At 36.1% G+C, this 22,934-nt stretch overlaps 5 protein-coding genes across 5 annotated transcripts in view; 2 read left to right on the forward strand and 3 right to left on the reverse strand.

Moving 5' to 3' along the window:
• The window catches only part of LOC117982389 (putative mediator of RNA polymerase II transcription subunit 26), a 59,246-nt gene extending 58,384 nt beyond the window's left edge, over positions 1-862 (reverse strand). The window contains exon 1 of the mRNA XM_034968750.2: positions 717-862. Within this exon, the coding sequence (XP_034824641.1) occupies positions 717-767 (51 nt within the window). The 5' untranslated portion in view covers positions 768-862. The remainder of the gene's footprint in view (positions 1-716) is intronic.
• Positions 863-3,834: 2,972 nt separating this feature from the next.
• On the forward strand, positions 3,835-8,659 carry LOC117982138 (trypsin-3-like). Its single transcript, XM_034968436.2, has 5 exons — positions 3,835-4,127; positions 5,465-5,555; positions 6,692-6,796; positions 8,292-8,417; positions 8,516-8,659. Exons 1-5 carry the CDS (start codon positions 3,835-3,837, stop codon positions 8,657-8,659), a joined length of 759 nt encoding a protein of 252 aa, XP_034824327.2.
• A 963-nt stretch (positions 8,660-9,622) lies between these two features.
• On the reverse strand, positions 9,623-12,580 carry LOC117996800 (chymotrypsin-1-like). The gene is made up of 4 exons (XM_034984941.2): positions 12,283-12,580; positions 11,705-11,964; positions 10,334-10,509; positions 9,623-9,934 (listed from the first exon to the last, which is right to left on the reverse strand). The coding sequence occupies exons 1-4, from the start codon at positions 12,572-12,574 to the stop codon at positions 9,784-9,786; spliced, it is 879 nt and encodes a 292-aa protein (XP_034840832.1). The 5' UTR covers positions 12,575-12,580; the 3' UTR covers positions 9,623-9,783.
• Positions 12,581-12,801: 221 nt separating this feature from the next.
• LOC117981931 (trypsin epsilon-like) lies at positions 12,802-16,713 on the reverse strand. Its single transcript, XM_034968200.2, has 4 exons — positions 16,387-16,713; positions 15,800-16,026; positions 13,970-14,145; positions 12,802-12,957 (listed from the first exon to the last, which is right to left on the reverse strand). Exons 1-4 carry the CDS (start codon positions 16,685-16,687, stop codon positions 12,810-12,812), a joined length of 852 nt encoding a protein of 283 aa, XP_034824091.1. The 5' UTR covers positions 16,688-16,713; the 3' UTR covers positions 12,802-12,809.
• Positions 16,714-17,102: 389 nt separating this feature from the next.
• Mct1 (Monocarboxylate transporter 1) overlaps positions 17,103-22,934 on the forward strand; it is a 38,652-nt gene continuing 32,820 nt past the window's right edge. Inside the window, exon 1 of the mRNA XM_034968188.2 lies at positions 17,103-17,377. The gene's annotated coding sequence lies outside the window, so the exon portion shown is untranslated. The remainder of the gene's footprint in view (positions 17,378-22,934) is intronic.

Raw genomic sequence — 22,934 nt, forward strand, 5'->3', positions numbered from 1 at the left:
CATTGCATTTTATTACTGTTATTTACAACAAAAGTCTTGTAATTTCGCAATTACTTACTCACCCATTTATGCTGAAAATTAGATATAAAAAATGTTAAGTTCAACGGAGTGATAAATTACATCTACATCGTGGATCTCTCTGAAGACGCCAGAAAGTTATCTCCGCTCGGGGCAGGCACGAAGAATTAATGCTTAAGCACTTTGGGTAAAGCCAAATTTATTTTGCAGACGTGATTTAAAAAGCCTCAAACTAATTTCACATTTTGTCTCTAACAAATTAGTTTAATGATCTTGAACTGAAATGTTGACGACATGTCCTTGAGAATTTAAGATACTTTTTACTACACAAATATTTTTTTAAATTCAACTCGAACTTTTCAGATTTCATGGATTAATCAGTTTATTATAAAATTTTGTTCTTTAATGGAATTTTTGGAATGGAATATATTAATATCTGACTAAGTATTACCCACACAACACAAAGATTACCTACACGAATGTGCGATCTAGGAATATCTTATTTGATATATGTACTTATATTATTGTAGTCATTTCTATGAATATTTACAACGTATAGGTAAATAAACTCGCGAAGGCTTTTACCTGCTACTTTTAAAGTTCGCAAGAGTCGACTAATATTTGTGAGACGCTAAATGGCGTATTTTCAATTACGACGTTGTTCTTACAGTATGAAAGAAAAAGAAAGTCATTCTTACCGCGCGTCCTTGGACTGTAACGAACAGAGTCAAAAGTAGAAAACACCACATTACGTAGCCGTAGCGCGTAGTACTGACGTAACGACGTAACGACGACGTAGCGACCACCGTAGCAGTCAGCCGCGCTCGCGTGACTGCCGCACCGCGCTATCCGCTACGACTTCGCCGCCGTTGCCCTTTAAATAAACAAATATTTTATTCGACAATACACTGTACAGTGTATAGGATAACCCACTTGTATAATGCTTTTGTTTTTTTACGGCCAGGGTCGTCTTGGATAAGATCGTGATGTATTAATATTTTAACCTTATAGTGAACAATCGTACGTGGTGTTGTTTTTGAATGGACTATTACATAATAAACAGAGGTTATATTGAGGGTGTATGGGATCACAGAATTAACACATTTCTTTGTGATAAATGCTATTTATCACAAAGATTGGGTTCCATTGGTTTTGCCTTACAAAAAGCATAATGAAAATTCTTAGCGTAAAATCAAACTTTCCTTTTCACGCTCCAGGAATTCCTTGAGTAGCCTTCGTTTCTTATTTTTCTTAATAAACAGGATATACGATGAGTTTCTTGAAACGTCCTCCCACATTGAATGAGACGATTTTAATTTCAAAGTCGTATAAATGTTATCTCGAAGCAAATGAACTTACAAGAACTAATTTAATGAACATATTTTTCGTTAAAAATTATATTTTTAACACGTTTTTATTAACTCGCTTTCTTGTCGGTCTGTTTTATTTATTTGTGTCTGGCACAAATATTGCAATAGGTTTTAAACTACTGGACTAAGAGCTAGCGCGTGCCAGACCTTCAAATCCATGCAAAAATATCATGTTAATCCGTTGGTAGCTTTGTTGCGGCGCCAATACTTTTGCATTTATAATTTTTAATTTATTTATACTTTTATATACTTACAAACATTATTTACATTTCATCTCGCTTGAACGTACGTTAGGATCTACGTGAACAGACAGAAATATGGGGAAAACATAAGAGATACTTACAAGTAACAGCAAAACTCCTGGTAAATACGTCAGCAAATACGTGACCGAGTAGATCGAAACTTTCCGGGTACAGATGGAATAAAATCCATTAGAAATCTAAACGCGTTTACTTTCAAATAACTATAAAAGACAAACCAACTGGATAAGTTTATAATGGGAATGTAAATATTAATAAGAGCCAAAACAAAACATATTATACAGTACATGACATTCTTAGACTTGTCGTAATCTTGACGTACTCTTGTTGTAGACCTGTCGTAGTCTTGACTTAATCTTGCCGTTGTCTTGTCGTAGACTACTCGGTGATCCCGATAGATAATGACATTTAACGCTGATTTGAATGATTGAGCTTTTCACGTAAAATATTTTAGGAGACTCCGAATAAGTTACCTAGCCAACGTAATCGTTAGAACGTTATTGCACCAAGTGAAATCACCCCCAAGGTTAATGCAGAACTACGTGTATGTATTTATAGTATAATTTCCGCTAAAGTGAATATACCCTCGGGTGATTACATGCCGCTCCTTTCATATTAAAGTGCCAAAGTAAATCTATTCCTCTGACTTCCTGCGTGGACGTGACACGAATGTTAACCCGGAGATATTGTAGACGGCAAGTATGGTGACAAGGCAGCTAAGGTACGCTTGTAATAATAGAAAAAAGGTTTTACTGTCGTCACAAAGTTGCAATACGTGACAGGTCGAGATGGCAATTGGGGTGTGAGGCGTCTGCATCCGCAACATCCCACACCGGGTTAGCGCAGAGGTTGTGTGGGTGTGCGGGGCGTCCCCACCCCGATTGCTGTCTCGACCTGTCGCGTTAGTACCTGTCGCGTGGAATTTCTGTTTTCCGGTGGAGTGGGACTAAAGGTGCAAACAAACTACATCAGTGTCGTACCTAGTGAACCGTGATGCAACAGATTAATACCTATATTACCTATACTACCTTAGCTCTGAGACTTTAAATTCAACTTTTCAGACTAGTGATTACTATGCAGTGTATGTAAAACTACTCAAATTACATGGATGTCAAATCAGGATGTTTTCCCGAAAGTTTATCTCCATACTAAATGACAAAATACAGAATTAACAGACACAGAAAACCGTTTAGATAATATTATTTTCTCGAAGCAAAAATTAGAAGTGAAAATAATGATGAAATGAATAAGGTTCTAACGTTAGCATGGAAAACTGCAACTACATATATTATGTAAAATTTTGTTGTAAAATCTACGAAATCTTCATTACGATTCAGTTATTAAATTATTGTAACGTCGCTTATGTACTAAACTTGACGATCGACCACTAAATACTACACATTTTTAACAGGGAAAAATAGTTTACTGAAAGTCCCATCAGTCAAAGCATAATAAAGATAAATGCACGAATGGCAGTCTAACGTGTGGTCACCGCGGGCCACCTTTACGATATAGCGCAATACCCCGCATTTATACGACTTGTAATGTACGCCAAACTTATTTGCAGTTGCTTTACTGTTTGATACGAAAATAAATACCTTACGACTCACATCTTAAGAGCTGTTTTTATAACAAGATGTGAGAAGGGTAAATAAAAATGTTAAATATTTTTTCCCTACAACAGCAATAACTCCATATCAGTTGTACGGCTGACGAGGTATAATCGAGAATTTAATACGCGCTGTGCGACCGCTTTATGGTATTTTCTTTGTTTATCACTCAATGTTTATTACTGAATACGTGTTATGTTTGTGGTAAAAATAGCCATTAAAAAAATCGTGCCTAATATAATGTTATATCAAATTTCAAAAAAAAATATTTTGACCAACTACCTTTTCTAAAGCATTTACAGTTTTCTAAGTTAACTATATTACACACAAAGTCACAAACCAACCTACATTGCCGTAACTTGAAAAAAAGCTAGTAGCTAAAATCAAAGATGTTTGGATGATCAACTAATAAAAAATATAATTACTTACCAGAACTTGTATATATCTCAGTGAGATGGGTATATAGATATCTTTATAAATAGCCAGCTACCAATGGCCACTTAATAATTCAAAAGATTTTTGACCACCTCAAAACAATATTATTGGGTAAAAATAAAATAAAATCTATAAAATAACATGTTTATATTTGGGTTACTGCTACTCTATATAGCGCCATCGCCAGTGCCAGTGGTTTCATACACATATTTACCAGAACGCGAAACAGTGGTTAACTCCTGGGGTTACAGTACCAACCCCGTTACTGACATTAGGCAACTACCCTACCACGTGTTGATAGTGTACGGCTCAAAGTATTGCTCCGGAACTCTGACTGGCAGCAGGACTGTGATCACTGCGGCGACTTGCTTCGTGAGGAACAAAGGAGAGCCAGTTGTGGTGAAGGCCGGATCGAATTCTATGGTTGGAAGCGGGTAAAGTTTAGGGCGGTTTCAGATTTGTGTTTTCTCTGCGCGTATTACTCTCGTTTCGGGATATGCAGCGCTTACACACTCGCTACATTTCGTACTTCAATAAATAGAATACGCTTATTCCAGCGTGTTCGCTCAAACTAGCCGGTCAGTCAGAAGCATCAACCATCAGATGACCACAGCTGGGCATCGGTCTCTTGTAGGTATGACTCGCCACGGTCATGCCTGAATCCAGCGGCTCTCTGCTTGATGTCGCCCGTCCACCTAGTGTGGGGGGTCTTCCAACGCTGCACTTTCCGGTGCGAGGTCGCCATTCCAGCCCCAATGTCTATAAGTTTTTCGAACTTGCCCTGCCCATTGCCACTTCAGCTTCGCAACCCGCTGAGCTATGTTGGTTCCTCTGGTCGGATCTCCTCATGTCTGATTTGATAGTAGTAGTAGTTCAGTAGTAGGTACCTAAGTAAAATTGGTTCCGACAAAACGTGATTCGCGCGTATTATGTAATCTTCTTATCTAAATCTTATACAAGATGTGACAAAAGGCGTGCGTATACCTACGCGCGTTCAAAAACGAAGTAGGCACGTGCGAAATAGAATGCTAATCTGAAACAGCTCTAACTAGACAATGGACTCGGGTTAGCGCAAATTGAGCGATAAACTGAAAATATTTGAAGAGAATACTTACTTAGTAATAAATTAACTATTGTCTTTCCCAATTCAATGCAAATAAAATTTAAAAAATAATTTGTAAGTATAAGTAGAAATATTACAATTCAACTTTTTTATTCGTTTAAGATAAATATCTACACTTGAATTAAATGAGAATCTGTAAACGCTCCAGCATGCTTACCTCTTCAAATTTCAGACCTCTCCATATGAGTAGGTACTGTTAACTATTAAGATTTGAAGATGAAATCTAAATTATTCGTATAAGATTTGATAATAAAATACAACGCAAAACATAATATAGATCTTATTCTAATTCAGAATTCAGATTTTATGTACCTAAATGGAGAAGGCTGAAATATATTATAACTATCTGATGCTAGCGACTTCGTTCGCGTGGTTTTAAGTTTTTAAAATGCCGTGGAAACTCTTTGATTTTCCGGGATAGAAAGTAGCTTATGTTACTCTCCGTTCTTTCAACTATCTCTAGGTATACCAAATATCAAGTCAATTGGTTGCTTAGTTGGAGCGTGAAGGAAGAACAAACAAACATACACTCTTTCGCATTTATAGTATTAAAAGTATAGATAACATTGAAGTAGCTACCATTATTATAATTGCTAGCGGAAACCACTAATTTCTCAAAGAATTTTAATGGCACTCTTTATCTTCCAGGCAAATAATTTCCGTCCTGGAATATAAAGTTCATGAATATTTCCAAAACTTGAGCAATTTGGACAATGATATTGCACTGCTAATTCTCAAGGTGAGACTTCCAAAATAATAATCACTGGCACTTGCAGTGCATACAAACTGACTAATTATAAGCAAAAAGCTGAAGGCTTAGAATTACTTTAATTATGTTTTTAATGACATTGTGCAATGGCGGTTTCAACAAGAATACCCGCTGAGAAGGATTTCTCAGATCACGGCACGTTTAGAATCCTTGTAGCTTATTTTATGTCGGTGTTATCAACAGCTGTGCTGTGTGTAGCCTAGTGGTTAGAACGTTCGCGTGCTAATCGGAGGTCAGGGGTTCGATCCCGGGCACGCACCTCTAATTTTTCGGAGTTATATGCGTTTTAATTAATTTAAATATCACTTGCTTTAACGGTGAAGGAAAACATCTTGAGGAAACCTGCATGCTTGAAAGTTCTCCATAATATTCTCAAAGGTGTGTGAAGTCAGCCGATCCGCACTTGGCCAGCGTGGTAGACTACGGCCAAACCCCTTCTTACTCTGAGAGGAGACCCGTGCTCTGTAGTGAGCCGGCGATGGGTTGAATAGAATAGAATAGAATAGAATAGAATAGAATGTTTTTTTATTCATGTAAACTTTTTAAAAGTGCTTATGAATAGTCAGGTTTAATTTACCACTGGTTCGGAATGCCGTTCCTACCGAGAAGAACCAGCAAGAAACTCGGCGGTTGCTCTTTGATCATGATGATCAACATAGTAATCCATACTAATATTATAAATGCGAAAGTGTGTCTGTCTGTCTGTCTGTCTGTCTGCTAGCTTTTCACGGCTTAACCGTTCAACCGATTTTGACGAAATTTGGTACAGAGGTTTGCAACCCGGGGAAGGACATAGGCTACTTTTTATCCCGGAAAATTTAAGAGTTCCCACAGGATTCTTAAAAACCTAAATCCACGCGTACGCGGTCCATCCACAGTCGCGGGCATCAGCTAGTTATAAATATAGTTAGAAGCTTTTACGTTCTTAATATTGGTATCTAGATTAATTACCTATTTGACTTTCAAAAAGTGTAGATTACAATTACACCCTTGGATGATGTATACTATCTCTATGATTACACCATATTTAAAAAAAAATCGTTTTGACGGAACAGTGTTTTTTTTTAAGTTTGCGTGGATAAAATAATGTTTAGTTTTTTTCAAAGGAGCATGTACTCTTCGATGGAAATGTAATCAAAGCCCAACTTGTGGAATCAGAGGTTGCGTTACGAGAAGGCACGCCGATAAAAGTATCTGGTTGGGGAGGACCAGTTTGTACACAGTTATTTTTTTAACTAGCTGATGCCCGCGATTTCGTTCGCATGGATTTAGGTTTTTGAAAGTCCCGTGGGACCTCTTTGATTTTCTAGGATAAAAAGTAGCCTATGTCCCTCTCCGGGTCATCAACTAAATCCATGCAAAACATCACGTCGATCTGTTGCTCCATTGCGGCATGATTGAAGGACACACCATCAAATCAACAAACCAACAAACAAACACACTTTCGCATTTACAATATGAGTAATGATTGCGGAGCTTGCGAACTAAACGGTGCGATTACCCGGACGTTTTTAGACAAATGAATACAAATCAGAACTTATTTCCAAACAAAACAGCAAAAAACTGTATCGAAATTGAATCCAAATTTTAATGATTTCGATCACTGAAAATACACTCAAATTAGAATCCAAGCTAATTCAAATCAAAATGGCGTAACATTGTACTAAAATTGAGTCTGTAGTTGATATCGATCAAAACGATAACGGTATAGTTACAGTGAAATTTCAGAAGCTTTCATTTAGTTTTTGCGTCCCCTGTAAATTTTTATTTCGTGCAATTACATCGTTTTGTACGCCAGTTCCCATTGACTTCTTACTTCGTATGGACTTATTGAACAATAAGGGTTATTGAACAAACAAAATGGCACCGACTCATTGGTGCTTATGCATCAATGCAACCTCACTCCTCAGTGACGTCTGGATTTCAAACGGGTCGTTCATTAGTATCTAAGAGGTGACGCTGATTTATTTGGTTTCTAAACCGTGAAATATTTTGTTCGCTTGACCATATCTTGTCATTTATATCGATGCCAGGTTCCTCATTAATGTATCGTTATAATTTACGTTCCATCTCGAGCTGTTGCGAACTAGAGAAGTTACACAACTGAATTTAGTAAATTCATAGCGCCATCTGTATAAACTTCTCTGAAGTTGGTGATCCCACTCTAAAAGGCTGCGTGACTTTAGCCATCCTAGGACTCCTCTGGAACAGTGATCTCAATACTAGCAAACTCGAACCATTCCCGCTTTTCACAATAGAAACTGTTTCTTAAGGCGTCATAGAGATGGCGTTCTACTTTCTATGTTCTCAACATTTAACTTGTGCTCAACTTTCTCCAGCTGACCCACCAGCAAAAATTACAAATCCAGTACTGAAATTATATTTTTAATCAACAAGCGACACGCCCTGGCTTTGCACGGATAGCTTGAGAAGAGCTATTCTAGTATGTTTTCGTGTAACTTTAACTATTTCGACTTAATTCAGAACAGTCATTAAATTAAAGCCTATATCTTTCTTAGATCTTGTCTTTTATTGGAGAAAACTGTATGAAATTCCCTACAGTAGGTTCTGAGATTAGTTTGAAGTAACAAATACGAACTCGGCGCAGCGCAGCGGGTCACTTTCACTAATCATATTTTGTTGTAACACCTAATATGAAGTAAGTAGTGAAGACTTGAAATAAAACTATCGGATTTGTTGTTTCAGCATTTGCCTGTAAAATATTTGAATTTACTTCTGCAGTCAGAAATGATTGTAATAAATAAAGCGGAATGTGAAATCTCACATAAAAGTCTTCTAACACCATCTAACTTCTGTGTAAAATATAGGAGTGTAAGTTTACCTATTTATTTATTCAAATGAACCATAATGTAATTTAAAGTATCTGTCATGTAACAGGACCTTACTCTTCCTTAATTTTTTTTTTTCAGGAAGGGCGACTTAGTGACAATGGTGGAGGCGCCACATTTGAAGATATTCTGGTAGGAATTTTGTCATGGGGAGCAAATAGAAAGGACGAATATAACGTTGCAATCCTTACAAATGTGTCCTACTTTGAAAGGCAAGTATTTTGATAGGTACAAGTGAATGTCTGTCTATCTGCTAGCTTTTCACGGTTCATCAGTTTAACCAATTTTGATACAATTTGGTACAGAGAGGAAAGGTATAGGCTACTTTTTATCCCTGAAAATCAAAGATTTCCCACGGGATTCTTAAAAGCCCATCCGTTTAATCGATTTATATATAATTTGGTACAGAGGTAGCTTGCATCCTGAAAATAGACATAAGCAGCTTTTTATCCCAGAAAATCAAAGAGTTCCCACGGGATTTTTAAAAACCTAAATCCACGCGGCCGAAGTCGCGGACATCACCTAGTAATAATATAAAAAGCCGGCTTTTATACATGCTAAGCTTTCAAAAATGTATGGCCAATAATGTACCAAATTCATTGTATAAAACATTTATTACTAGATGATGCCCGCGACTTCTTTTGCTTATGTCCTTCCCCGGGGTACAAGGTAACTCTGTACCAAATTTCATCAAAATCGGTTAAATGGATGGGCCGTGAAAACCTAGCAGACAGACAGACACACACTGTCCCGTTTATGTGGGAACTTCTTGATTTTCGGGGATAAAAAGTAGCCTATGTCCTTCCCCGGGATGCAAGCTATATCTGTACCAAATTTCGTCAGAATCGGTTGAACGGTTGAGCCGTGAAAAGCTAGCAGACAGACAGACAGACACACACTTTCGCATTTATAATATTAGTATGGATTTATTAAGTATAATTATAATTTGACATTATTATTATCAGATTGATGTTGTTTCATAGATGGATTAAGCTGAATACTATCAGTTTTCTCACAAAGTATTGTGTGGTGAAAGAAAACTCGAAACTTTTGGGAATTCATTCCGACGAATTCATGGAGGCTTAAGTAATTCCTTAGCGCAATACTTAGCTTTTTAATTTCTTGCAATAATAGTTAATACCACTCATATTGTAAGCTCTTTATATTTAAGTTTTTGGCCACTGGGGCCGATTCTCTTGTACACAATCTCTAAACTAAACTAAATTAACAGTTCTAAATCTAGTGCTATCCTTTTCCGCAAGCAATATTATGAAAGGGATAGCACTATATTTAGACGTGCCATTTAAGTTTAGTTTAGAGATTGTGCACAACGGAATTAGCCACAGTGTTTAATTCTTAGACTTTAATTTGCAGTAATTTTTAATAAAGTTCTTAATATGCCTTTCAATCCATTGACGGTGGTAATACACACTAATATAAACGCTTGGTTTGTCTTTTTTAGCGCATCCGTTTCCGTGAGAAACAATCCCGATAACAGACCTGAAAAAACAATTTACATAATAAATTTATTTTTGTATGACCGGCTAAACTCACTTGTTTGTCGGAGTAGTCCCGACTAATTTCAAACCCATCTGAGGCCCTTATTATTATACTTCAATAGATAGCAACAATAACATACTATTGTGAATTGAAACTGCGCTTTTTGACACTATGTATTAAAAAAATTGACTATGTAATATTTAGGTAGGAACCTTTAGAATTTTGTTATAACTACCTATTTTGTTCTGTCTTTATCCTGTAATTTTCATTATGGAAATTGTTTAGTTTTGTTATTTGTATCATAACGTAACGTACTCGTAACAACGTCAGCGTTTGCATTTGTTATTAAGCGAATACACAAAGAGCAATTTGCAGAAGCTTTAGTGTTAAGATGCTCACCCATTCCAAAGGACCCCTCCCCCAGAGTCTCCCCTACAGGTGTCTCGAGCCGCGTCTCCGTACAAACAAAACATGTCCTCGGCCAGTCTCGTACCGTGCAACTTCTCGCACTCGTGTCTGGGAACGTATCGCAAAGTTGTCTGCAGCAAACCGAGCTCCGATAATGATCCCCCATACTGAAAAGTGAACCGTGACAGCCTAGTGGTTATAACATCCGCCTCGTAGTCGGGAGGTCGGGGTTTCGATCTCGGACACGCACCTCTAACTTTTCGGAATGATGTGCATTCTAAGCAATTAAATAACACTTGCTTTAACGGTGAAGGAAAACATCATGAGAAAACTTACATGCCAGAGAGTTCTCCATACTGTTCTCAAAGGTATGTGAAGTCTGCCAATTCGTACTAGGCCAGCGTGGTGAACTATGACCTAACTTCTAAGCCCTTCTCATCCTAAAAGGAGACCTGTCCTCAGTAGTGGGCCAGTGATGGCTTGATAATGATGATGATGTACTGAAAAGTGAAAAATAGTGGTTAGAATTAGAAATTTCTATTTTTACTCATTTAAACTTTTACGAGTACTTTTGAATTTTCAAATGCATCTACCACTGGTTCGGAATACCTCTCCTACTGAGAAGAACCAGCAAGAAACTCGGCAGTCAAAGATTTGATATAGGTACAATGATACACATGCCGTATATCCAGCGCATTGCTGGAGCGAGCTGCACGTCAAATCCACGCTCTTTTATCATTTACATAATCTTCGATAGTGTAATCTGATAATTTTAAATATCTGTCTGCATGGAGTAATAGATTCCTATTTTATATGTTCATCCTCGTCAAATCGTAAAAATATCACGATCTATCAAAAAATACGGTTTTTATTTATTCATTGCCATATCGGAAAAATGCATAAAATATATATTGAACCTAGATGATACCCGTGTCTTCGTCCGCGTGGGTATATAGATTATAGGTTTATCAAAAATTCCGTAGGAACTCTTTGATTTTCTGGAATAAAAAGTAGCCTATATCCATTTCCGGGATACAAGCTATCGCTGTATCAAATAGATAATGCCCGCGAATTCTCATCCATGTGGACTTGAGTTATTTTTAAACTCGTGGGAACTCTTTGATTTTCCGAATGTATATATCCCTGGGATGCAAGCTTTTTCTGTGCAAAATTTCATCAAAATCGGTCAAGAAACAGACGGCCCATGGCCCGTGATCAGCTAGCAGGCAGATACACAGAACACTTTCGTATTTATAATTTTAGTATGGATTCATGGTAAAAGTTAAATCTTGTATATGCGATATGGGCATTGCTCTTTATGTTTTATATTAATAAATTAATGGGCCTACTGCGATAATTCACCTTTGTCCAGCCCCATCCAGCTGCAACCACATTATCTTTATCCTTACATTTCTTCCAATCCTCATCATTATCACATTTCATCCAGTCCTCATTACTAACCAACACGGCTCTTTGCTTCTTCTCGTCAAACTTTATCGACTCCTTCAGAAATATTAAAGCAATATCGGACGCGAAAGGCATAATCTTGTTGTAATCCTCATGTATCACAATACTAAGCACTTCGAATATTTCGGCATCATAGTCATGAACGTATCTGCTTCCTAAATCATGTCGATATTGTTTTGATTGCTCCTTCTATCAAATCTTACATGCTTATTATGAATTTTAAACTATTTTATAATAAACCATACCGACCCTATTAGTAGAAATGCAAAAGTGTGAATGTCTCTATGGCTTTTCACGGCCCATCCTTTTAACGGTTTTTGACGAAATTTTGGTACAGAGATAGCTTGCATCGCCGGGGTGGTAAATGGACAGATTAAAAATCAAGGTCTAAACAATTCATAATTGTACAAGTTCACTAAATATTTGAAAACAGTCAAACTTTTTATACGCTGCTTATTAATTGTTAAACTTACCTATCGCAATTTCCATTTCTTCCAAATTTTTATTAACTTGAAAACAATGCGCTGCAGTAAGTATACTCAAACTATTCAAGATAACCCCAGAACATATTGAACCACCATTAAAGAACAAGATAGAAAAAGGAAAACTCTCTATTTTAACCGGATGTCCGCCTACAATTTTACCCTCTAATGTACTGAGAAATAATTCATTTTGTGATTTCGTACTAAATATTCTTATGCATGAACTTAGCACGTATAAAATTATAAATGATTTCTTAAAATAAACATCTATAGTATAAAACATAATATTCTTTCTCTCTGAATGTATTATTTGTTTTTCACTCTAAGCAATTATCTTCAAAGCAGTCGTATTGATTGCTGCAAATTAACTGCCAATGAAATATTACCCCACTGATTACGTTCGATCTTAATTAATTATTAACGAACCCTTAAAATTAATTAAGAGCTACTTCATTGATTTAACTTTTTATAAAATAAAGCTATGCATAAATACAATTAAAACAAGGTTATAAATAAGTTTATCCTTTATTGTTATGGAAATCACAAAATGTTTTGTAGAGATATTTCACGGTCTTTCGTATCCAAGAATGGAAAAAATTAACTTTGACGTACATTCCTGGCAGTTCAGTACAATTACGACCGTGGGAGATTATTCCGACTATAACGCTGAAAATAAAGTTCAATTAAAAATAAAAAAATCTTCTAACAAGGCTTTCAAACTTCATGTAATTTTTTATTAGATCCAATGAAAACCTACACTTACAATAAAACTTTTATCCGACGATTTCTATAATATGTAGGGTAAATTGAACTTTGATCGGATATTCAAAGTATTAAATATCGATATAGAGCTCATCTATTTATCATGTGGCTCATATGTTTGCACGTATTATGCTGAAACTGCTGAACCGATTTGAATGCAACTTGTGATGCTTATAGCCAATAATTACTCTGGGTTAACATTAAGAATAAGTAGTTGTGATCCTGAAAATCAATAGGGTTTGTTTATTAAATTTTTTATCAATAGGCTGACCCTATTGAAAATTCTTGTCGACGTTACTCCATAATTTCGTCTAATCTAAACCGATTGTGACAATTCTTTTTCAGAATAATATGGAGGACGAAACTTTTCAAATCTCAACGAGTAACAGCAAATTCTTTGCTATCAGAATAGCTTAGTAAAAAGAGGTAGACTTAACCATACATACTTTTTTTTCTTAAGTAATAGATAACGGGTTTGATTTCAATACCAGATCGGATTCAAAAGCGGGCAGTCCAACTTGCGGACAATCCCAAACTAATCAGATTGTTGGAAGGCATTGCAGAGAGACGTACCTAAGCTATTTTTGATCTATCGCCTGTATAAGAGGGAGTGTTCTGAGGAGTTATTTGACCTTATTCCACCCATCCTGTTCTACAACCGCAGCGCACGCTACCGAAAGCAATTTCACCCTCCCCACCTTGGTTCCTGGTTCTACTTCGACTACCCGTTGTGCCAAATATTTTTCCACACAATTACAAATTGTAGAACCAACTCCCTTCGGCGGTTTCAGCGGTAGCTTTCAACGTGAGATTTTCAAGAGGCGGATCATCAAATTCTTATAGGGCCGGCAACGCATAGGTACTTCCTCTGGTACTACTAATGTTGCGAAGCCAAACTTTCCACTGTCAATCTTACCCTTTCCACAGTACTCCCCCTCCAGAGTCTCCACGGCAGGTGTCCCGTTCACTATCTCCATACAAACAAAACATCTCAGGACCTAGCTCCAATTGATGGTCTGCTTGACACTTTCTTTTATTTACGTAGTGTAAATGAATCTGCCGTAAACCTCTTTTTTTTACTCCTTCGCCATACTAAAATTGCCGAACGACTTTTATTCATACATTATAATATGAAGTAAATAAAATGTTTCTGTGGAAATGGGTCTGTAGACTGGCCGTCTATCAGTCTTGGTATTATAATATTATTTAGGGTTCTGTACCTCAAAAGGAAAAAAGGAACCCTTATGGGATCACTTCATTGTCTGTCTGTCCATCTGTCCGTCGTGTATGTCAAGAAAACCTGTAGGGTACTTCCCGTTGTAGTAACATTGTGCTCATGAACAACGAAACGAAAACGAAATGAGTGTCTGACTTGCACTTGGTCAGTTTTTTATTTTATTTCTACTTTCATTTGTTTACTTTGTTATTATCTGTTCTTAGATTTTCAAGACGCGTATAAAAACGTGCTGGTAGGGTCAAAATTAAGTAATGTTTCCATTTGTATTTTTTACGATAACTATGGAAGATGTAATTTCTTTTGATGCTTTTTTCTTTCATCAAACGGGTAACCCGTTCTTTTAGTAATGTGGAATGCATAAAAACACTTTACTTCGCGTATGTCCGGAGTATTCTAGAATATGCGTGTAATATCTGGTCGCCTCAATACATAATATATGCCCATAGGCTTGAAACCATACAGAGGCCGTTTCTTAAGTACTTAGCTTTTAAAGACTTTAAAAAATTTAATAGTTATGAGGAAGCGTGTACTCACTACGGTATCGACTCACTGGAACATAGAAGGGAACAATGTGATATGTTGTTACTGCAAGCAATTTTAACCGGCTCAATCGATTGTCCTAGCTTACTCTCAGCCTTTTCATTTAATGCTCAACCTTTAAGAACGCGTCACACGCGCCTTCTAAATGTTCCCAAATCTAACTCAAATTATGCGCGAAATTCTATAATTCCACGCTTGGTACGTACTTATGACAACCAGTTCGCTGAGTTTGACTTATTTTACCTATCAAACAATGAATTTAAAAAGGAATTAAGAAACTATCATCGTAAAACAAAAAAAAAAGTAGCTAACATCTAAATATGCATGCAATCATACACTCCCAGTTACACACACACACACATACACACACGCTCACACACACACACATAAGCACACACTCACACACGCATACACACACACACAATCATACACACACTGTTGTAATTTTATTTTATTATTGTATATACCTATTCTAACTCTATTCTGTTAAAATAGTTTAATTATAATTTTAAGTAATCTCTTTTGATCTTACGATGTTTTTGTGGGAGTATTATATCCTGAAGAAAACCACTTATCATATAACCAGTGTAATTAGGTATGTAAAAAAGATAACTAGTCAAATTAGTGACTTTTTATCAAACGTCAAAACGCGCACTTAGTATGCAACATTCTATGAAATACTGAAATGTGACGTCACATCATAATGACGTAGGTACTTCTTTAGTTTAATCGTTAATTTAAAATGGTTATTTCACTTAAAACTAACAAAGGACGTTGATTTTACGTATTTTGGAAGACTCTTTATTTAATAATCACTGAGAAATAATTTTATTTTTGATGTAGTCAAATACCCAATTATCAGTAATCCGCACTGATCAAATATTTATAATTATTGTAGTAGAGCAACCCCGGTATGTAAAAAGGGTTTTGAAATGTTTACTTTATTTACTTATAAAAATAAATACGTACTTTAGTTTCTCCCCAGCCGGCTGCAAAAAATACTTCCTTTTCATCCATCCATTCATCACTATCAACAAGTGTCGCCTTTTGAACTTGCGGACCAAAGACGAACGTGTCGTGTATTATAATAATAGCAATATCGTTAGCGAAAAAATACTTCAAATTGTATTGCTCGTGTATAGCAAAGCTCCAAACTTCATGAATACGTGCGTTAAAATCAAAGGTAAAACGGGGGCCTGGAAGTCATTGAAACTACATGTTAAAATTTTGTTCAGTTGAGGTTATAGGCACGCATTAGGTACTTTTATGGTTTAACATGTCGAGCGGTGAAAAAAAACTTCAGGACTATTTTGTATGACTAAACTTCTTAACTGAAATTAGTGAATATGTTTTGTGTTTCTTTAGGTATAAAACGCAAAACTCTACCAATATACACTGTGCAAACTTGTTTGTCTTAAAATGCGTTTGATTTTAGATTGCATTTTATAAATTAGCATCACGCAAGATTGTAAACTTGGCAAAAATCGCAATAGAAAACTTTCTTAGAAGAAATTGTGCATTCCTAGCCTGAGAATTTGAATGTAAATTCAGATTACTTGAAAATATTTTCATTTCCTCCAAATTCGTGTTGTGGCTAAAACAATGTGCCGCTGTCATAACTGTTTTGCTTGTCAAGATGGTACCACCGCAGAGACCGCCACGATTGTAAAACTGCACCATAAATGGGTACTGCTCAAGACTAGCCGATGCTCCTCCAACAATACGACTTTCCACAGCTTTCAAAATATGAGTCCAATTAGTTTTTGCAACTTCGCCCATGTCTTTTAGATGGCATTCTACGTCGTTGGTGTAAAGGAAAAAGTGCACGGCAGTCATTTTAATTACTGCGTATAACATTTTTATTACGACCACTTGCGCTGTAATCACAACACCTGACTGAAAGAAAACTGTAGACAATAGAGTCTAAACGTTTTCAGTATAAGCCGAGTTCTTAATAACATTAATATTTATTGTTTTTTTTATACAGTATTTCTTTGCTATCCCTTTAATGATTTATATAAAGAAAATGGTCTCAAATAACTGGATTAATTCAACTGTTTTAAACATAGAAGACCGATAAATAAAACATCAAGTAAATAACAGAAATAGATGTTCACGCTTGAATTATGTGCCATCTCGTTTCTACTTTAAGGAATTTGCTGTTTGAATTCGGAACAGCGCATTTGCGGCATGCAGTGTCCGTAAGGTTCAATTTCAGAGTTCAGCCGCTTTCAGCCGCCCGCCTTCGCGCAGGCAGTTGCCCTCCGCCGGTCGCCTCAGCGCCGCGCGCGGGTTTTTTTAGCACTAAACATAACCTATTCGGCCTAGATACATTTCGACAATACAAACATTTACTATATTAATAAAATGTACATAGCACGCTAGAATGATAAAGGGGAATCCATTAGTTTTAGTAATCAAAGTTATTTTTAATAGACAAAAATTAATATAATCGGACAGGAAACTAAACAAAGACGTATATTGATTAATATTATTCATGTGCGGGTAAACGTGATTAACTTTATTCAAATCAAGTGCAAACACTCGGTAAGTGTAGAAAATTATTAGGTATTTTTTTAATGTATTGTAAAATTTTAATTTTGCTAAATATTATTGTAGATTTTGACATCGTCGGGAACACCTGTTAACTCTGCTAATGCGGGTTTTCCGATTACTGTGTTTTTATAGTTAGCAGTAAAAGTTAATTTCGTCAATCACTAGCAATAAAAATTGTAATCGCTTTCGTAGGATCTCCTCAAATCGAACGAAACTGGTTTTAATGTGTTCTCATCATCACATAACTTTAAGTCTAATGAGTAAATAATGAAAATATTCTTAGGTGCCCGCACACCCGCACAGCTCTCGCGCTAACCCGGTGCGGGCGAGCGCGGGTGACGTGCGGATGAGCCTGATTGCCATCTCAACCTGTCGCGGACGTATAAATGCCAAATTCCACGTTTCTAACCGCGATAATGACGTATAGATACTTCCCATATAAACTTCAATCCCTATTACTTTACCCTCTTAAGAAATAAATAAATAGGTCAAAATCAAAAGTTATTCATTTCATTAAGGACAAATAAGATCTCTTGAGCTATGTCTGTGACTCTACCACCCCGTTCAGAATGCAGAGTCTACTGAGAAGAGCCGGCAACAAACTCAGTAGTTTTTTTTTTCAAATTATTAACAGTTAGGTAGCTAATTAACAATGTAACAATACACTACACCATTTCGTGGGCTCAGCCATTTCCTTCACGCAACTTTGTCATTAAGGAATTCATCAATTTTATCAAACAGTCTTTTTATACAATGTTTAAAGTGTAATGGCAAATCTAAAATATTCTTTCGGAATAATTATTATAAAAGCAAATACTCAGCGCCACAAAGGATTTCTGTACTTTACGTAGGCGACATAGCGCCGTTAGGTAATTAGTTCCAGATTTATTCTGCGAAATTTGACATCTAAGAACAGAATTTGTTCTATAGAAAATAACGAAATAATTGTGCCATGCTTCTAGACCTATCGGTTAGCTATGATTGTTGGTATCTGTTTTAGAATTGTATAAAGTAGATTCTACTCAATCATTTAGTCTGAAACAAACCTAGTAGTAAGCGTTTGCAGAATCTGTAACACAAACTCCAGTATGTGGAGATAAAGCAGTCAATCGAGCGCTCATAATTGCTTTCTGCAGTGGAGCTTGACAGTGAAATAGGGTCACTACTGACTTTAACCTATAGTCTCATATTTTATTTTATACTGAAACTAAAATACTTATGTCTATATACTATGATGTCCAGAACTACGTCACCATGGATTTAGATTTTATAAAATCCTGTGATAATTCCATAATTGTCCGGGATAAAAGTAATACCTAGTCACGGAATTTATTTATCTTAATTTATTTATTAATATTATTAAATAATAATATAATAATATAATAATAATAATATTTAATTATTTTAAAAACCTAAATCCATGCGGACGAAGTCGTGAGCATCATCTAGTTTACTCTAAATCGTAAGCACTCATATAAGCATAACTTGGATTACATTAGTCTCATACATTCTATACGTCTTCTAAATTCATGGAGGATATTATAATAAGTTAACATCGGATAAAGGAACAAAGTCCCAGCTTGCTATGATTAGGTTTTAGTCAATCAAGCGCTCGTAATCGTATTTACTGTGGCGCTAAGTGTAGGGTTGTCAACGCAAAATACATATTGAAATAACGATCTTTAGCTGTTATAGTGGTTAGGATGTCTGCCCTCTAATCGGAGGTCGGGGGTTCGATCTCGGGCTCGCACCTCTAAGTTTTCGGATTTATGTGCGTTTTAATTATTAATTAAATATCACTTGCTTTAACGGTAAAGGAAAATATTGTGAGGAAACCTGCATGCCTGAGAGTTCTCCATAATGTTCTCAAAGGTGTGTGAAGTCTACCAATCCGCACATGGCCAGCGTGGAAGACTATGGCCAAAACCCTTCTCACTCTGAGAGGAGACCCGTTCTCTGTAGTGAGCCGGCGATGGGTTGATCATGATGATGATAGGTATATATGCACTAAATAATTCGGAATACATACACAATTTTTTTGATGTGGGTTGATAGTAGATGGGTGGACTTTAGAGATCCAGATTTAGCCTTTACCATTCATCAGTATTATTTCATAATAAGTAACTAAATATTAATAGTATAATGTAATGTAATATATATAAATTACTATTTAATTAATCATGTATCAACTGTAATCTGCGTACTAATTTATTTGTCGAATGTGTTGTACAAAAAACCAAGTGCGAGTCAGACTCGTGCACCGAGGGTTCCGTATTACAGTTGTATTTTTTCGACATTTTGTACGATAAATGAAAAACTATAATGCACAAAAATATATAAAAATCTGTTTTAGAGTGTACAGGTAAATCCCTTTCATACGATACCCCACTTAGTATTTTAGTCTTACTTTGAAAGTTGAAAATATTGATTATTTGTTCATGAACAATTTTATTTTTTTGTGATGTAACCATAAATTCACGGTTCTCGGATTTTTATCCATACGTGTGCTATAATAATACCTACCTACCTGCCAAATTTCATGATTTTAGGTCAACAGGAAGTATCCTATAGGTTTCTTGATAGACAAACAACAAAGTGATGCTATAAGGGTTCAGTTTTTCCTTTTGAGGTACGGAACTCTAAAAAGGTATAAGACCAAATATTTGCACTACTTTCTAGCAAATAAAATTCTTATTCTTATCCTTGGAAACGGAAATGGAAACGTAATTTTGAACATAATAATGCTATGACGTTAATAATTTTTACGAAATCCGTGAACAAATTACGCGTACGTATCGCACTGATCGAAGTGGGTCAATAAGCCGCACATAACACTATTACTGTCGCGCTTGTGGACGGAATAGGGTTGTGACTTGTGATGCAACAAACAATTTCATATTATACACATTCATTTTATCAGCCTGTGGTTGTTCACTGCTGAACTTATTGAGTGCCACCTCTGACCACACCATGTCCTCAGCCTTTTTCATCTACTTAGCGACTTTCTGCTGCCCTCTTTCTATTGTCAGTTCATTATGTTGAAGGGCGCGCCACGTTATTTTAATTTACATAGCAGCCATTTTGAATTTTTAAATTTATTATTGTTATAGCGGCAAATTACATATTGAATTGGCACCTTTCGGCCGTACCCGAAGAAGTACTTAAATAATAAGTAAGCAAATTCATAAGTATAATTAGACCTGATTGGCCGTCTCATTAAAAAATAATTGCACTTAAAATTGCGAAGTCTATAAAGTGGAACATGTTAAAAAACCGGTTGGTAATTGGTATTGCACCGCAGTTACACAAAAATTACTTTTCATTATAACACTTAAAATCAAAGCTGAACACGTAAAATGTAATCTAAAATGAGCTAAAATACGTTGCAGAGTAACTAACTGCCATACAATTATTATTTCAGTCATCCTGTAGGTCCGACGACATCACCAAGCTTGGGGTAAAAACTTGGAGGAGGCTCACCCTACACCGAGATGAATGGCGTGCACATAAGGAAGCGTAATGTGTCCAACAATCGATAAATAAAGGCTAACAAAGAAGAATTATATCAAACATGAACTTTCTCCATCCACCACATTCGCTCACGAAATGATTTGACTCGCCTCTGCTACACTAGTGATAACAAGAGAATTAAAACATATGTGCAACTAACGTAAACTCGTAAACTTAATTTTACCTCAGAGAATCACACTGCAGATAAATCCGACTGACAACCCTATTATATAAAGTCGTTCGCAACTAAATAAATGACTCGTTCACAATGGTTGAACATTGAACATTATTTCTCCGGATATTTTAACTTGATGTCTTATTGTATGATGTAAATATAAAATCGACCAAGTGCGAGTAAACTATAAATTTCATTTTTATAGAAATTGGTACCTCAAGCCTCTCCTGAGTAGGGCTTAATAAACGAACAGACAGGCGAACGGACATCAAAGTAATTTTATAATAAGGACTAGCTTATGCTCGCAGCTTCTTCTGCGTGAACTATACATTTTATAATATACATAACTATAAATTTCAAACACGTCATATTTAACTCTTTACAAAGAACAAACTCCCCAAATTTCATGTCTCTAGGACCGTCAGTCAGGACTTATTGAAATGAAATGAAAAAATTCTTTTTTCAAGTAAACTTTCACATGTACTTTTGAATCGTCGGATGCATCTACCACTGGTTCGGAATGCCTTTCTTAGAATTTATTTGTATATACAGATTATGGGGTTCAGAACTAAAAAGGGGAACTAAAACTAACAACATGCGATAACTTACAACAGTAAAATTTATAGTAACGCATACCAATGCGAATGTCTGGCAATACTTTTGCACTTTGTGAATATTTACAGCAACTTTTGGTCTAAAACTTATTAGGAACACATTGCTCATGCACATCTCACTGTATGCGTATTGCAGGTTTTGCAATATTATCCAATTTAATATAATATGCATTCTTACAACGCAACGTACAGGTAAACGATTTATCCTATAAACCAAACCTTGGCACCCATACCTACAAAACCTGACTGGCTGGCCTTTAGGGCTTACATGACCAATGCATATGACATTGCTTATATGTATACAATTATCTCGTTATAATATAAGAAAGTCTGCACTTAGCTAGTTTTAATAAGAGTCCTAACTCCTAATTGATGTGTACGGTACCTTCCCAATTAGTATATCTTTCCCGTAATTTCGTCCTCGATATGGTATAATTTAAATGGTAAAAAAGCCGTGATAGCGAAGTGGTTAGCTAACTATTCGGGGTTATGTATGTTTTAAGTAATTAAATATCACTTGCTTTAACGGTGAAGGAAAACATCGTGAGGAAACCGGCATGCCTGAGAGTTCTCCATAATGTTCTCAAAGGTGTGTGAAGTCTGCCAATCCGCACTTGGCCAACTTGGTAGACTATGGACAAACCCTTCTCACTCTTAGAGGAGACTCATGCTCTGTAGCGAGCCGGCGATAGATTGATCATGATGATGATGATGATGCTTTTTTAACCGACTTCCAAAAAGGAGGAAACAAAAGTTATTTGTTACTTTGTAGTTTTGGAAGTCGGTTTTTTTAATATTTTTTTTATCCAATAAGATCTTTGGCATCTCAAGTCGCTACTGAACTCTAGCACAATTGAGTATGTTCTGTGTTTTGTTGCAATAAAGTTTTATTACTAACCCTCCTAAGAAACCGGATCATAAAATATCTAAATCCACGAGGGCAAACTCGCAGAAAAAAGCTAGTCTAAATATATAAAAGGAAAAGTTGACTGACTGACTGACTGATCTATCAACGCACAGCTCTAACTACTGGACGGATCGGGCTGAAATTTGGCATGCAGATAGGCTATTATGATGTAGGCATCCGCTAAGAAAGGATTTCTTAAAATTCAATCCCTAAGGGGGTGAAATAGGGTTTGAAATTCGTGTAATCCACGCGGACGAAGTCGGGAGCATAAGCTAGTTTTCAATAAGACAACTTCAATAATTATCACTACAATAAGAGTGATGTTCAAAATCAAGACGATGG

This window comes from Maniola hyperantus, chromosome 1 (assembly GCF_902806685.2).
Source record: "Maniola hyperantus chromosome 1, iAphHyp1.2, whole genome shotgun sequence".
In the NCBI taxonomy this organism is placed as follows: Eukaryota; Metazoa; Arthropoda; class Insecta; order Lepidoptera; family Nymphalidae; genus Maniola; species Maniola hyperantus.